We start from the raw sequence: 15984 nt of genomic DNA, 5'->3' as shown, positions 1-15984 counted from the left end.
ATCGGTTTTCCTCCTAGGTTGATTGCAGCTGAGAGACGAATACCTTTATTTGAAGGGCTTTCTGAGGTTGAGGGGCTTCTGCAAATAGCCCTCTTTGAAAGCGGTGCTAGGTTCAGCATCTATCCCAGGTCACTGTTCACATGCTCCACAAATGCTTTTGCTCTCCCTATTCACCATGGAGATGGACGCCAGTCTTAGGTCTTCCAGCCTGAGTTTATGGACACTTAGATTATGCATAGTCACATTCTGGAAGTTTCTGTGACTCAGACTCTCTTGGACTAATTAAATTGTCATCTTGACTCTGAAATCCAGGCTTTGGACAGATGGCTTCTCTGACGCTCCACAGATATGCAGAGATGGCTCCCAGGGGACCTTGACACTCCTCTCTGGAGTGACTCTGGGTCCCCTTTGGAGCAAGCAGCATGAGGGAGTATGGCGTAGCTTTCCCAGGGTTCCAGGCCTCAGGGATAAAGATGGTTATCATCCAGAGAAGCGGGACACAACTTCCCTTCTCGTTCTTGTTGCCTGTCCCCAGTGTGTCCTGCCAAAGTGGCTCATGTGTTTCCTTAGGAGGCCATTTCCCAGGACTCAGGACTGCAGGACCCCAAAGACTGCCTTTATGTTGACAAAGGCCGGGGAGCTAGCCTGGTCAGAATTAACCATGTTTGCCATGGACCCAAGAAAAAGGTGGAGTTTATTAGTTCAGAGATTGTGGCCGCTGAGAGCCCTGACAGAGGCTCAGTAGAAAAGCAAAGAACTCACGGGGGACCCAGAGTTTGGAGCAAGACTCCAGCCAGTGGGGCTCCTAGCTCAGGGTTTTCCTGGCTTGCTTGCAAGCCTCTCCCAAGTCTCCTAGGGCCCCTGAAGCATTCCTGGATGCGGATGGTAGCCCAGGCATGTCTGTTGAAGTCTTTGGAGAAGTTCTCTCCTGGATCTACGTGTGTGTCCACACGAATGTTCACATGTGCGCAGATGCACGCAGAAGTCAGGACGATCGCAGGTCCTGTTCGTCAGGAGGGCTTCCATATTTTTGTTTGAGACAGGGCCTTTCATTGACCTGCTAATCACCCGTGAGCTCCAGGTTTCACTGTCTACTCCTCCTGTCCCGTGGTATTTCAAGCTTATAGCATTGTACCCGGCTTTGTTTGGTTGTTTGTTTGTTTGGTTTTTCAAGACAGGGTTTCTCTGTGTAGTCCTGGCTGTCCTGGAACTCACTCTGTAGACCAGGCTGGCCTCGAACTCAGAAATCCTCCTGCCTCTGCCTCCCAAGTGCTCGGATTAAAGGTGTGTGCCACCACGCCCGGCTGTAGCTAGCTTTTTTTGTGGGTTCTGAGGACGCCCCACGCTTGCAAGGCAAGTGCTTTCCTGGCTGAGCTGTCTCAGGCAAAAGAAAACTGGCTGGGGACATCCAGAAGGGTTGATAGGAGACTCATGAATCTACCACAATGTGGTCCAATAGCTGATTTTGTGGATCATGTGGAAAACTTAAGGGACTGAGCTATGTCATGTAACACCTTCTCAGACACTTTCTGGATAATATAGTCTCAGACTGCAAAGTCAGGCTGAGTGCCTGAGATACAGGCATTGCTCTCGGGTATTGGGACAGCCCTGGCCTTCACTGACCTTCTAAGTCGTTTGAGCTGCACTCCTGGTTTATCACTTGATGGCGGCCCAGGGACAGCCAACCTGCAAGGAAAGAACTTTCTAAACAAGAAGTGTCTGAAAGGGGTTGCTTCATTCGTGGAAAAGGATGCTATCTGGAGGACAGCAGAAAACCCAACTCGATGCGCATTATTGGGATGGTTTAGTGGGCAAGAGTGAGAGCCATGCAAGCCGGCATCTGGAGTTTGGGTCCCTAGAGCCCATGTAAAAAGTTCCATGCAGTGGGAGATGGAAAGATGGGACTAGGAACAACCTGACTGGGAGCTCGCTGGCCAGCTAGTTTGGAGTATGAGTGAAACAGAAACGAGACCAGATAAGTAAACTTAATGTTTTCATCATTTATTTTTATTTGTCTATTATTTTGCTCATTGGTGTTTTGTCTGCATGTATGCTTGCATGAGGGGTGTCAGATCCCCCGGGACAGGAGTTATAGATATGTGTGAGCTATCATGTGGTTGCTGGGAATTGAACCTGGGTCCTCTGAAAGAGCAGCCAGTGCTCTTAACCACTGAGCCATCTTCTAGCCCCCCCCCTTTTTTTTTTTAAAGACACAGGATATCTTTGTATCTACCTGGCTAGGCCAGAACTCACTATGTCAACTGGCCTTGAATGCTCAGAGATTCACCCACTTCTGCCTTTTAGCTAATTCAAAATTAAAAAGAAAGATCAAACCTGAATCAAATGCTGTAAATTAAAACAAAATCCCAGTAGACGCCCAGGGAATAGATCTGGCTGCTGGTGTGGCCAGATCCAGGGGATCAAAGGTGTCCTGGGGCCTGGGGGACTTGGTGCTGGAGAGGTAGAGAGCTGCCCCAGCAGTTAAGAGTGGTTACTGCTCTTAGAGAGTTCCAAGTTGAGTTTCCATGTGGGATGTTCACTACTGCTTATAACTCCATTTCTCAGGAATCTGGTGGCTCTGCCCTCTAAGGGGCGGGGGTCCTCATGTGTTTATACCTACATACCACAGCCATGCTCAGCATATATATATATATATATATATATATATATATATATATATATATTTTGGCTTTTCAAGACAGGGTTTCTCTGTGTAGCCCTGGCTGTCCTGGAACTCACTCTGTAGACCAGGCTGGCCTGGAACTCAGAAATCCGTCTGCCTCTGCCTCCCAAGTGCTGGGATTAAAGGCGTGCCCCACCATTGCTCAGCCATATATTGAAAATAATACTTAAAAAAAAGAGAGAGGGAACCCTTCAGTGCTCTCCCCATCGCTATAGAAACCAGGAAGGATGGTGCGTGCCTGAGGAAGTGGAGAGCAGGCATAACTCCAGGGGAGGACAAGGCTGTCTGCGCCATGAGTGAATGCGCCATGAGCGAATCTTTTCTTTTGAGACAATGTTTCTTGTGTCCTAGGCTGGCCTTGAACTTGTGTGTATTGGCTTTCGTTCCCCACTTCCGTTGCTCTGCTCTTTCCATGAGAGTCGTTGTTCTCACCAGATGTCTGTAGAGTCTTCCTTTCTCCTTGCTTCCACCTAACGGTCAGTGGGAAGAATAGAGTGTGTCCTGCCACTGGCTTCCCCCGACAAGTGTCCTTGTGGGTGACTGTACCGTGCTTTAAATTCTCCTAAGTGTCTTCGGCAGTGTCTGTGCTGGAGGTCTGTTGGGTGTGTGCCTGGGGAGGATGATGATTGGCTTGGTCCCAGGGCACAGGCAAATTCCACTTGGAGAGAACCAACAGTTTACCTCTATGGCTGTATCAGTGTGCAATTTGGGGGTCACCCTGAGTCCTTGCACCTGCTTTTCTCTCTTGTATCTTATTGGAAATGGAAGGTTCTAGACTTCTTCCAGGGAAGAGAGAAGTGGTTCCCTTTCTCTGGGCTTGATGGTCTTCCCCACAATTAAATGAAGTTGTTTATAGACTTAATTTTCTGCCACCAGATGGGTAAATGCAGCTGTGAACTTCCTTTCACGGGACTGAGAGACATGAAAACAAAACATCTGCTTGTCTCAGACCCAGACCTTTGGGTAGGGGTTCCTCAAAAGGCCAAGCCTGTGTTCATGTGACCGAAGGTACCCCGGAATTCCCAAGCTTGGAAAGAATGCACTGTAGGTGCAACCCCCCAGATTCCTAACTGTTCCCCCGCCCGGATTTTAAATGAAAAAGGAAAACTTTGGCCTCAGAAAGAGGAACCCCAAGTAGGACGTGGTTTCACACTCAGAGGAAGTAGGTACCAGCAGCTACTGGGGGATGGGGGTGGGGGCACAGGAGGCAACATGCCTGGAGCAACTGCTAGCTGCTGCCCAGTGAGTCAGGCCCAGCCCAGTTGGTACCACCACCGATAGGGACATCTTTCATAAACCAAATATGTCATTTAAATCCAGGAGAATGTGATCTTGTGGTAGGCATGGACATTTTCTGTTACACACGTTTTGGTGTTGGGCTCCAATTCAGAGCCTCAAGCAGGCTAAGCTGTCATTGAGCTACACAGCCCAATTCAGAGGTCTTTCTTTGAGATAGGGTCTCATGTAGTCGAGGCTGGCCTTGAACTTGCAATGTAGTAGAAGATGGCATTGAACTTCTGATCCTGTCTCTGCCTGCCATGAGCAGATGTGCAGAGCCGTACCCAGTGTGTTTACGTGGTGTTGGCAAGTGAATGCAGAACTCTGTGTGTGTGTGTGTGTGTGTGTGTGTGTGTCGAGCGGGGGGGGGTGGCAAGTACTCTACCAACTGACCCACACACCCTCAGCCTAGAATTCTGTTTTTTTAAAGAATAAAAATAGGGCAGGCACAGTGGTGCACTCCTTTAATCCCAGCATTTAGGAGGTTGAGATCTCACAGAGTTTGAGGCCAACCTGGCCTACATAGTAGAGACTCTATTTCAAAAACAAAAACAAAAATAATCAAAATAATAAAGCATAAAGTAAACAGACTTGATTGTGTGAACATTAAAGTGGCTACTTATTGCTCAGCACTAAACGGGAAATCGGTGCCCCCCCCACTCCCCCCAATCTGTGCAGTGGGAGGGGGGGCAGAAAGAATGCAGAAGCCCAAGGCTGGTGAGGAGGGCTGCAAGCAAGTGATGTTTTCTTGCTATGATGTGGCTGTTGCATCCTGGGACTCACAGCAGCAGCAGGCTCCTTGCAAAAGACCTGCACATGCCTGGGGCTGTGGGCGTCGGACTGCTCGGCTCTGAAGAATCACCAGGCAGGAAGGGTTTAAAAGCACACCGAAAATACTAGGAATTGCCCAGGAACGCACACTAGTAATAAGAGTATGAAACCACGCAGACAGTTGATAAGTGGCTGGATTCCAGGTCGCAGTGACCTGGAAGGGCGAAGCTGGTGGTGGCAGGGATTTGGTGACTTGGAGTGTGGGTGGTGAACACACCCTGTGTCCTGTTATCTGTTATGTTTTGTTATTGCTGTGGTGCTGTGGAAGGGGCAGGAGGTGGCTGAGGGTTGGCACGACCGATATCATAACTCCTTAAAGTCATGTATTCTCTCTCTCGGTGCCTGTGTGTGCCTGTGTGTGTGCCCGTGTGTGCCCGTGTGTGCCCGTGTGTGTGTGTGTGTGTGTGTGTGGGAGAGAGAGAGAGAGAGAGAGAGAGAGAGAGAGAGAGAGAGAGAGAGAGAGAGAGAGATCTTCTCATGGTCTCCAAGCTGGTTTTGAACTTACTATATAACCGGGCTTTGCTCTCCCTCTGATCAGCCCCCTTCACCTCCCATGAATTGGAATTGTCAGCAGGTGTCACAGTGGCTGACTTGTCAATGCTGGTTTTAAGCTACTTGGTTTCTAGTTAGAACGTTTTTTAAGAACTGTGGAGTTTTTTCTGGTTTGCAAGCAACTACCTGTTCTTGTTTCCCCCTGTGGGTTACCTGTCGGCCACAGTGCGGTCTTTTGGCCTGTGGCATGTCCACCTGTAACGAGAAGCACCTCAGCCTACAGGGTGGCTCAAGTTGGTGGGAGTCACAAGCCACCTCGGCAGGACAGTGCCTCACTTGTAGCAAGCTTTGCATGTCCTCCTGTGGCCCTGATCTGGCCGTCCCATTGGCCCAAGCCCTAGTTCATGGTGCCTTTGCCTTTCCCACAGGAGAACAGGCCTCAGAGAAGTAACGCAACAGGATGCCCCCTGGGGTGGACTGCCCCATGGAGTTCTGGACCAAAGAGGAGAGCCAGAACGTGGTTGTTGACTTCTTGCTGCCCACAGGAGTCTACTTGAACTTCCCGGTGTCCCGCAATGCCAACCTCAGCACCATCAAGCAGGTAGAGCCACAGCCGGTTCTCACACCTCGAGGCTCAGGGAAACACTGTTCATAGACACAGAATTCTAGGGCATAAACTGTGCGGCGACTGACCAGAGGCAGCCTTAGCTGCTGTTTCAGGAGCAGTGCACCTTATTTTTCTCTTCTCTTCTCTTCTCTTCTCTTCTCTTCTCTTCTCTTCTCTTCTCTTCTCTTCTCTTCTCTTCTCTTCCTCTTCTCTTCCTCTTCTCTTCCTCTTCTCTTCCTCTTCTCTTCCTCTTCTCTTCCTCTTCTCTTCCTCTTCTCTTCCTCTTCTCTTCTTCCTCTTCTCTTTCTCTTTTTCTCTTCTCTTCCTCTTCTCTTCCTCTTCTCTTCCTCTTCTCTTCCTCTTCTCTTTCTCTTCTCTTTCTCTTCTCTTTCTCTTCTCTTTCTCTCTCCTTTCTCTTTCTTTCTTCCTTTCTTCCTTCCTTTCTCTCTTTCTTCCTTCCTTTCTCTCTTTCTCTCTTTCTTTCTTTCTTTCTTTCTTTCTTTCTTTCTTTCTTCCTTCCTTCCTTCCTTCCTTCCTTCCTTCCTTCCTTGTTTTATGATTTACTTATTTTTATTTTATGCATATAGGTATCCACCATATGTATGTGTGGTGTGCATTGGGGCCGTAATAGGGCTTTGGATCCCCTGAAAATGGAGTTACAGATGGCTTTGAACTACCACGTTCTGCCAGGAATTGAACAGAACGCAGCCAGTGCTCTTAACTGCTGCGTCATCTGTCTTTAAAATGTGGATTCTGAGGAACTGACAAAGCAACCCTACCAACTGAGCTATTACAACCTCAGCCCTTAGCTGTGAAGTTTACAAGATAAAATTTCTAAGAATTGTCTAAAAACCTGTGGTTTAAACTCCACTTATCATTCCAAAGTCAGCTTCCCCTTTAACAGTGTGCATTTCCCTTTGCGAGACTGCGAGACTTCAAGCCAGCTTCGGGGCTGCCTCTGGCTGGGCTCACATCCCGCTCATGATGGGGCGGTCATTTTCGGAACCACTCTGTCCACAGAGCACGGGTCTTGCAGCCAACTCGTCTTTAGAGCTGTCACCCTGGCAGTAAACACCATTGTTAGAAAGAGGTTTGGGGTTTACTGAATCATTTTCAGGGTGATTTACCGAGCGAGCATTGCACACATCTGGACGGCATCTGGTGGTTTCTGCCTGTGACTTAGACAGGGCTCTGCAACCCGCTAAGATCCGTGGGATCTACTGGATTGTGTTTTGAGCGGGTGAAGGGTGAGACCTTATCTCAGAATTTTAAAAGCCATAAATGGGAACAGGAAAGCCAGCTGCAGGCGCTAGGATCCTCTGTGTGCCCACCCCAGATTTCCTTTACTACTAATTTTTTCCCACTATGGAAATAATATAGACTCACTAAAATTTAGGAAGATAAGAAAAAGGCCATTGGGAGTATAGTTCAGTCAGTAGAGGGCTTGTGTACGACGCATGCTGACCTGGGTTCAATTCCCAACACATCATAAACTGGGTGTGGCCATCCACACGTGGAATCCTGGCACTGGAAGACTGGAGGGTCAGGAGTTCTGGGTTCTCTTCAGCTACACAGTGAGTTCAAGGATATTCTGGGCTCCTGTCTCAACAAAGGAGAGGAAGGCAGGCTGGCGAGATGGCTCAGTAGGTAAGGATGCTTCCAAGCCTACAACCTGTGATCCCCAGACCCGACAAGGTTGGGGGAGAAAACCAGCTCCTGTGTTGTCCACGGACCTCCACACGTGTACAGTAGATATGGCCTCCCTCCACCACAGTAAATAAACAAATAGTTAACAACAGAGAAAGGGGCTAGAGAGATGGCTCAGCGGTTAAGAGCACTGACTGCTCTTTCCCAGAGGTCCTGAGTTCAAATCCCAGCAACCACATGATGGCTCACAGCCATCCGTAATGAGATCTGATGCCCTCTTCTGGGGTGTCTGAAGACAGCTACAATGTACTTATGTATAATAATAAATAAATCTTTGAAAGAAGGAAAACCATTTGTGATTGGGCCACATGAGATGATATAGTCAATACCTCCACTAGTTTTCAATAAGAAATTTTACATTTATCTATTCACCTGTGTATGTTCCTGGCATGTATATGTGTGGGCCTGTGTATGCCATGGCATGGTTTGGAGATCAGGGGACAACTCGGAGGAATCTGGCATCCCCTTCTGTTGTGTAGGTTCTAGGGATCGAGCTCAGATGTTCAGGCTTGGTTACATGTGTGGACCTGCTGGGCCATCCTGCTGGGGCTCCCAGCTCATTTTGTACCTGCACTTTGAGTCTCGGGATAAATCTGATGATGAACTTTTATACCTGTTTTTTTAGAAGATTTTTAAAAAAATGTGTATGAGCATTTTATCTGCGAGAGAGAGTGTGTGTGTGTGTGTGTGTGTGTGTGTGTGTGTGTGTGCTAGTGCCTGCAGAGGCGGGGAGAGGGTGTGAATTTCACAAGATACTCCAGTTTCAGGGCATTGTGAGCTGTCACATGGGTGCTAGCAACGGAAGCCAGGTCTTCTGCAAGAGCAACAAGTGCTCTGAACCTCAGAGCCATCCCTCCAGACCCCCTCTGTATCTCTCTTTTTCTGAATGGACAGTGTAACACTTGATCTTGGCTGTAAGCGTTATATAAATATACTCCATTGGGGTAGTTCATGCCTGTGGTCCCAGCACTTAGGAAGCAGGGACAGAACAAAGATGGGTCCAGCCTGGTCTACAAAGGAAGTGATGATAGTGGTACTTACCCAAGTGATCATGGTGGGGGTTCAAAGGTCACACATGGCCGTCCTGATCGGTAGTCAAGGTCATCCATGAACCCCATAGAGGAGATAAAGGGCCCGTTGCCCTGCCCCACCCCCACCCCTTGTCTCAGCAAACCCCGGACACGATGAACTGAGGGCAGAGACAGGAAGTTTATCAACATGGCTAGTCTTCCGGTGTTCGAGCTTTTGTCTTCTCTGGGGTCTCCCTTGGCCCCTGTGGGAGTCCTGTAAGGACTAACTGTGACCCCTCTCTCCCAGGTGCTGTGGCACCGTGCACAGTATGAGCCACTCTTCCACATGCTCAGTGACCCCGAGGCCTATGTGTTCACCTGTGTGAACCAGACGGCGGAGCAGCAGGAGTTGGAGGATGAGCAGCGGAGGCTGTGTGACATCCAGCCCTTCCTGCCCGTGCTGCGCCTCGTAGCCCGAGAGGGGGACCGCGTGAAGAAGCTCATTAACTCTCAGATCAGCCTCCTCATTGGCAAAGGTATCCTTACCGGGAACAGGAGGCTGGCCCCACGTGCCTTGACATTGTCCTGATCTCTTTCCCTCATCCCCTCGAAAAGGTCTCCATGAGTTTGATTCCCTGCGGGACCCGGAAGTAAACGACTTCCGCACTAAGATGCGCCAGTTTTGTGAAGAGGCTGCGGCTCACCGCCAGCAGCTGGGCTGGGTGGAATGGCTGCAGTATAGCTTCCCCCTGCAGCTGGAGCCCTCAGCGAGGGGTTGGCGGGCCGGCTTACTGCGTGTCAGCAACCGAGCCCTGCTGGTCAACGTGAAGTTCGAGGGCAGTGAGGTGAGCCCCTTCCCCATTCCTTCTCCCAATAGCATACGAGGGCATCTGCCAGGTCCCCGGGAGTCCCAATGGGCTTAACTAATTGTCTCATCGGGCAAATCTGGATTTATTTTTTTATTTTACTTTATTCTATGTGTATGAATGTTTTGCTTGTGTGTATATAAGTGTCTAGTCTACAGAAGTCAGAAGAGGATGTCAGATCCCGTAGAACTGGAGTTAGAGATGGCTGTGAGCCACCATGTGGGTGCTGGGAACCCACTCAGGTCCTCTGCAAGAGAAGCAAACAATCAGAACTGCCACTCATCAGGCAGATTTGACAATGCAGAGTGCCTCCCTCCCTCCCTCCCTCCCTCCCTCCCAGTGGATGTTGGTTGCATCCCTTGGTTAGCGAACACCTAGACATGATTTGGAGATGCGTCTCTCTCTCATAGGCAGCCTTACCTTCCCTCTGTGCCCTAGAGGCCTGCAGAACAGAAGGCTGACCTCCTTCTTCCTACAGGAGAGCTTCACCTTCCAGGTAGCCACCAAGGACATGCCCCTGGCACTGATGGCCTGTGCCCTCCGAAAAAAGGCCACGGTGTTCCGGCAGCCTCTGGTGGAGCAGCCTGAGGAATATGCCCTGCAGGTGAATGGGAGGCACGAATACCTCTATGGCAACTACCCTCTCTGCCACTTTCAGGTACGCCTTCCCTGCCGCCCGCACGTGGTCCGGGGAACATCGAGGGAACGGACTTAGGGGGTGAGCGGGTGTCCCCCATCAGCAGCTCACCCAGCCCCTCTCTTCCAGTACATCTGCAGCTGCCTGCACAGTGGGCTGACTCCCCATCTGACCATGGTCCACTCCTCCTCCATCCTTGCTATGCGGGATGAGCAGAGCAATCCTGCCCCCCAAGTGCAGAAACCACGTGCCAAACCTCCCCCGATCCCTGCCAAGAAGGTGAGGTGGTGTATTCTCTGTCTGCTGGGGTAAAGGCAGGAGACCCATGGGTTCAGGGGCCTGTGATTGGGTAACCGGGGCCTGTTGGGACCTGTGTGAACTATGGGGCAGCCTCCACTGTCCTCTTGTGGCTCTTAGGGGTATTGAGGACCCTCGTGCATTTGCACAACAGGTTTTCTGATAAAAAGACAGTGTTAGGGAGAGGTATCTTATTCTTTGCCACTAACTCCGTCTCCCCAATTCCCCAGCCCTCCTCTGTGTCCCTGTGGTCCCTGGAACAGCCATTCTGCATTGAGCTGATCGAGGGCCGAAAAGTGAATGCGGACGAGCGGATGAAGGTAGGGGGCTCCCTGGTCAGGCGAGGGAGCCACTGTTTTCTATACAAACAAGGTGGCTGTGGCCAGGAGGGGTAGCAGCGGAAGAAGAGTGGGAAGATGTCACACGAAAGCCACCTGACCACATTACCCAGCGTCCCTGCCTGGAGTGGTTGTAAGCTGCTTCAAAACAGGAAGGGGGAGTGGGGTGGGCCAGCCAGCCAGAGACTGATTCGTGGAAACCCAGGCAGAGCAGATTTCTGTGTATTTGACTTTGGTGGAGGTTGTGGGGATGAAAAGAGGCATCCGGGGAGATGCGAGAGACACAGGGAAGAGCCTGCTGCAGCTGGTTAGGGCATGGCTGCAGCCTGGACGGGGAGCTGCCTCATCCCCTGGGTTCTGAGCTCCCTCTGGATTCTGAAGATGGGGGGGGGCATGGGGCTGTTTGTTTGTTTTTTTTAAAAACACTTCCACAAGCCTCACATCTGCCTTGCAGGTGCAGGCGTTACTGTCCCATGTGTGGAACAAGAAGCCCACAGACAGTCTAGCTTTTCTTCCTAGCTCCATAACTTCACACACTTAGAGGGCTGGGCACTTGGGTCTGGGATGATCAACCATAACGTTCAAGAAGGGCAGGCAGCCTTAGGATGTTAGAGCCAGGGAGTCGTGGAATTACCATCTTCTGTTGAAGAAACTGAGGTCTGGATGGGAAGGGACGCCTTGGGCTATCAATGCACCGTCTGTGGTCTCCCCTGTCCCATGGCTTCTTGTCCTACTTGGCTAGTGGCTTTCCCTCTGAGGAACACACACACACACACACACACAGAGAGAGAGAAGATTCAGACCCATTTAAGAATGAGGACATTATTTGAGGAGAAAATTGTTTTGAGAAGCCTGGTGAGGAGAGAGAAGGGTGGGGCCCAGGGCCTCTGCTTCCGTTAATCTGTGCCTGGCTCCCCACCCTCCCCCCAGCTGGTTGTGCAGGCCGGGCTCTTCCATGGCAATGAGATGCTGTGCAAGACCGTGTCCAGCTCGGAGGTGAATGTGTGCTCAGAGCCTGTGTGGAAGCAGCGACTGGAGTTCGATATCAGCGTCTGTGACCTCCCTCGCATGGCTCGACTCTGTTTTGCTCTCTATGCTGTCGTGGAGAAGGCTAAGAAGGCGCGCTCCACAAAGAAGAAGTCTAAGAAGGCGGTGGGTAGGGCTGGCTGGGAGGAGCCTAGGCCTCCCTTTAGTGCCACAGACAGGCAGGCAGGTTGAGGACAGGAGTGGGAGGGGGGGTCCTGAACCCCAAGCCTCTCCACCAGCTTGGATCCCTACACACACTAAGGATAGCCTGTGAACAGCCTGCTTGGGATATCTGCTCTGGACCTGTAGGCTTTTGTAGGCAGCTCCCTGGGTACAAAGTATCCTCAGAGGGACTAAAGGGCCTGGGCCAGCTGCTGTCTTGAGTGGCTGGGCCCCTAGTCACCGATTCCAGTATTTAAAGTGTCTCTCTGTTTCTCTGGAAGCCAGGAGCTGAGATGCAGCCTTGGCTCATTTTGTCACTAGGATAAGGCGGTTGGTCCTCCCTCTTCTCAAGCAGGGTCCTCCCTTGAGTCTATCCAGGAGTCCACCCTTGAAGCCCAGATCCCCTCCCTCCCCAGGTGACCTTCAGGTTTGTCACACTCCGAGATCAGCCAACGGGGCCTTTGTGCCTGGTGCTAACCCGCTGGTGTCCTTCCCCAGGACTGCCCCATCGCTTGGGCCAACCTCATGTTATTCGACTACAAAGATCAGCTCAAGACGGGGGAACGCTGCCTCTACATGTGGCCCTCTGTCCCAGGTGGGCCCAGCCCCAGGGGAGCAGCTAACGGGGTAAAGGTCCCAAAGCAAGTGACTTGACACACACCGCTACATTTGTCCCTGTGTCCAGATGAAAAGGGGGAGCTGCTGAATCCTGCGGGTACAGTACGCGGGAACCCCAACACGGAGAGTGCCGTTGCCCTGGTCATCTGCCTGCCTGAGGTGGCCCCCCACCCCGTGTACTTCCCTGCTCTGGAGAAGGTCAGTGAAGACCCTTTCCTTCTAGCCCCCTGGCTCTCAATCCTAACGCTGTGACCCTTTATACAGTTCCTCATGCTGTGGTGACCCCAACCATAAGTTATTTTTATTGCTGCTTCATAACTGTCATTTTGTTACTTTTTTTAAAGAGTTAAAAAAAAAGGTTTATTTTATGTATATGAGTACATGTAGCTGTCTTCAGACACCCCAGAAGAGGGCATCAGATCCCATTACAGATGGTTGTGAGCCACTATATGGTTGCTGGGAATTGAACTCGGGACCTCTGGAAGAGCAGTCAGTGCTCTTAACCACTGAGCCATCTTTCCAGCCCCATTTTGCTATTGTTGCGAATCGTTATGTAAATAATCTGTATTTTCAGATGGTCTTAGGTGACCCCTGTGAAAGGTGTGTTGGACGTCCCCCGGATGGCTCCTGACCCAGGTTGAGAGCCACTGTTCTAGACTTTTCCTAGTCCAGTGTTTCAGTTCTGAGAGTTAGACCCTGGCCACCCTGGAATTCGCCTGTTGCTAAGGTCATGCCGTTATGCCAATTCAGGGTTTTCTAAGAGCCATTAGAGCAGCCAGTCGGTAATGTTTGGTGTGGGAACGATGTTCCTGGTATGTTGTAGCTTCAAGCTAGGATGCCGGTAAAGACTGTGCAAAATGCCCAAAACAGTTTCCGCCAGTGAGGATGACATGTTAGGTCTGAGGTGTAGCTTCCTGCTTTGAGGCCCGACAGGGACTGCCCTATGCCCAGGATAAGTGAGATAAGCTGCATCCTATCTGCAGATCCTGGAGCTGGGGCGTCATGGGGAGCGTGGGCGCATCACAGAAGAGGAGGTGAGCTCCGGTCTTGGAATGGGGGAGCCGGGGTCGGGCGTGGAGCTTGGAGGCCTCACCCTGTCTGCGCCCTCAGCAGCTGCAGCTGCGGGAGATCCTGGAGCGGCGGGGATCCGGGGAACTGTACGAGCATGAGAAGGACCTGGTGTGGAAGATGCGCCATGAAGTCCAGGAGCATTTCCCAGAGGCACTGGCCCGCCTGCTACTGGTCACCAAGTGGAATAAACATGAGGATGTGGCCCAGGTGAGTAGAGAGGGGAGTTCGGGAGGAAAGCCCGGGGCGACGGACAGTTCCCGCCACGCCCGCCTGACCTCCAAGCTGTCCCAGATGATCCATTTGCTGTGTTCCTGGCCCGAGCTGCCTGTGCTGAGCGCCCTGGAACTTCTGGACTTTAGCTTTCCCGACTGCTACGTGGGCTCCTTCGCCATCAAGTCCCTACGGAAGCTGACGTGAGTCCTAGCTGGGTGCTACCCCTGGGGCCCACAGACTCCCTGCTCTTCCGGAAGGCAGCTTTGTCCCAAAAACCCGGAAGTGGGTGCTGGGTTGGAATGAACTTGGCCTCTGCCTCTTACTCCGTCTGCCACCAACCAGCGGTAGACCACTGACTCTCCTCCTCTTCAGGGACGACGAGCTTTTCCAGTACCTTCTGCAGCTGGTGCAAGTGCTCAAATACGAGTCCTACCTGGACTGCGAGTTGACCAAATTCTTGCTGGGCCGAGCCCTGGCTAACCGCAAGATCGGGCACTTCCTGTTCTGGCACCTCCGGTAGTTGAACGCACCCCACCCCACCCCACCCCACCCCACCCCCGTAGTTGAACGCCCCCCAGGCTATTCCTTGGAAATCCTGTGAGGGCCACAGGGAAGGGAGATCTCGGGCTTATTGAGATCTTGCTGAACTCCTGTTCCAGCAGGCTCAGATGTTCTGATGCTCTGGGTCCCACCTAGGCTGGGGGAGAGGAGGGGTTGTGAGACCCTAACTGGCAAGACTCAGTACCATTTTTCCCCCAGCTCAGAGATGCATGTACCATCAGTGGCCCTGCGGTTTGGTCTCATCATGGAAGCCTACTGCAGAGGCAGCACCCACCACATGAAGGTGCTGATGAAGCAGGTAAGGCGTGGTCGTTCTGCTTACAAGGTTTAGAAGGCTCTCCCTGGACCATCCTCCCACCTGTGACCAGCACCCACCACCGCTTAGCACCACCACCCATTATCACCACCAGGGGGAAGCACTGAGCAAGCTGAAGGCACTGAATGACTTTGTGAAGGTGAGCTCCCAGAAGACCACCAAGCCCCAAACCAAGGAGATGATGCATATGTGCATGCGCCAGGAGACCTACATGGAGGCCCTGTCCCACCTGCAGTCTCCGCTCGACCCCAGCACCCTGCTGGAGGAAGTCTGGTGAGCCCCATGCCTGGCCCTACCAGGGCTCCTCCCACCCTCCCGGCCTGCGGTGGAGCCCCTGTCGACCCTACTCTCTGGCCAGCAGTGTGGAGCAGTGCACCTTCATGGACTCCAAAATGAAGCCGTTGTGGATCATGTACAGCAGTGAAGAGGCGGGCAGTGCTGGCAACGTGGGCATCATGTTTAAGAACGGGGATGGTGAGCAGGCGGGCTAGGGAGTCTGCTGAGGCCTAACGGTCCCTGAGGGGTGGTCCTGGGACCTAAGAACCGATACACAGTGGGAGAAGAGAACCCACCAGACACTGTGGTCTCCTTCCCACACTACAGACCTCCGCCAGGACATGCTGACTCTGCAGATGATCCAGCTCATGGACGTCCTGTGGAAGCAGGAGGGCCTGGATCTGAGGTTGGGGACCCATCCTGTAACTGGTGTGCTTCTGGGCCAGCCCTTAGAGCTATGCTTTGGAAGGGGATCCAAACTTTCCTTATTGTGTGGGTTGGGGAAGGGCTGTTCTCAGGAGAGGAGAGGGAGGGAGGGCAGCCAAGCACTTGTCTTGTTCCCTTCCGCATTTCCCGGCCCCTTGTGCAGAGGAAGCAGCAGCAGCTTCCCTCCAACCCTCATCATCTTGGGTACCAGTGCTGGAGCCTCCGAGTCCTTCATCCTCCTCCTCCTCAGCCACTCGAGTGTGCATCTCCAGGAACAGCCTTTGATCGTGACGTTCTGCCGGCCTTTCTTTCACCTAGGATGACGCCCTATGGCTGCCTCCCCACCGGGGACCGCACAGGTCTCATTGAGGTGGTCCTCCACTCAGACACCATCGCCAACATCCAGCTCAACAAGAGCAACATGGCGGCCACAGCTGCCTTCAACAAGGATGCCCTGCTCAACTGGCTCAAGTCCAAGAACCCTGGGTAGGTTTCAAGCCTTCTCCTTCTGGGAGGTGTGATATGGGAAGGGTTGGCCTATCAGAGACAAGATAAGAGGGAAGGGCTGT

At 51.9% G+C, this 15984-nt stretch overlaps 1 protein-coding gene across 4 annotated transcripts in view; it reads left to right on the top strand.

Moving 5' to 3' along the window:
- The window catches only part of Pik3cd (phosphatidylinositol-4,5-bisphosphate 3-kinase catalytic subunit delta), a 49560-nt gene that overhangs the window by 29507 nt on the left and 4069 nt on the right, over positions 1 to 15984 (top strand). The window contains exons 3-20 of one of the 4 annotated variants that reach the window (XM_029539787.1): positions 5713 to 5885; positions 8916 to 9144; positions 9224 to 9453; positions 9953 to 10132; positions 10241 to 10390; positions 10639 to 10728; positions 11677 to 11898; positions 12433 to 12529; positions 12620 to 12750; positions 13536 to 13586; positions 13663 to 13830; positions 13906 to 14036; positions 14209 to 14352; positions 14596 to 14695; positions 14808 to 14986; positions 15072 to 15187; positions 15317 to 15395; positions 15734 to 15901. In XM_029539787.1, the coding sequence (XP_029395647.1) occupies positions 5745 to 5885; positions 8916 to 9144; positions 9224 to 9453; positions 9953 to 10132; positions 10241 to 10390; positions 10639 to 10728; positions 11677 to 11898; positions 12433 to 12529; positions 12620 to 12750; positions 13536 to 13586; positions 13663 to 13830; positions 13906 to 14036; positions 14209 to 14352; positions 14596 to 14695; positions 14808 to 14986; positions 15072 to 15187; positions 15317 to 15395; positions 15734 to 15901 (2606 nt within the window). In that variant the 5' untranslated portion in view covers positions 5713 to 5744. The remainder of the gene's footprint in view (positions 1 to 5712; positions 5886 to 8915; positions 9145 to 9223; positions 9454 to 9952; positions 10133 to 10240; positions 10391 to 10638; positions 10729 to 11676; positions 11899 to 12432; positions 12530 to 12619; positions 12751 to 13535; positions 13587 to 13662; positions 13831 to 13905; positions 14037 to 14208; positions 14353 to 14595; positions 14696 to 14807; positions 14987 to 15071; positions 15188 to 15316; positions 15396 to 15733; positions 15902 to 15984) is intronic. The other 3 variants (XM_021200669.1, XM_021200667.1, XM_029539788.1) reach the window with 3 other exon arrangements.

Source organism: Mus pahari, chromosome 6 (genome assembly GCF_900095145.1).
Source record: "Mus pahari chromosome 6, PAHARI_EIJ_v1.1, whole genome shotgun sequence".
In the NCBI taxonomy this organism is placed as follows: Eukaryota; Metazoa; Chordata; class Mammalia; order Rodentia; family Muridae; genus Mus; species Mus pahari.
The sequence above is the reverse complement of the archived record's forward strand: the minus strand, read 5'-3'. Positions and strand labels throughout refer to the sequence as shown.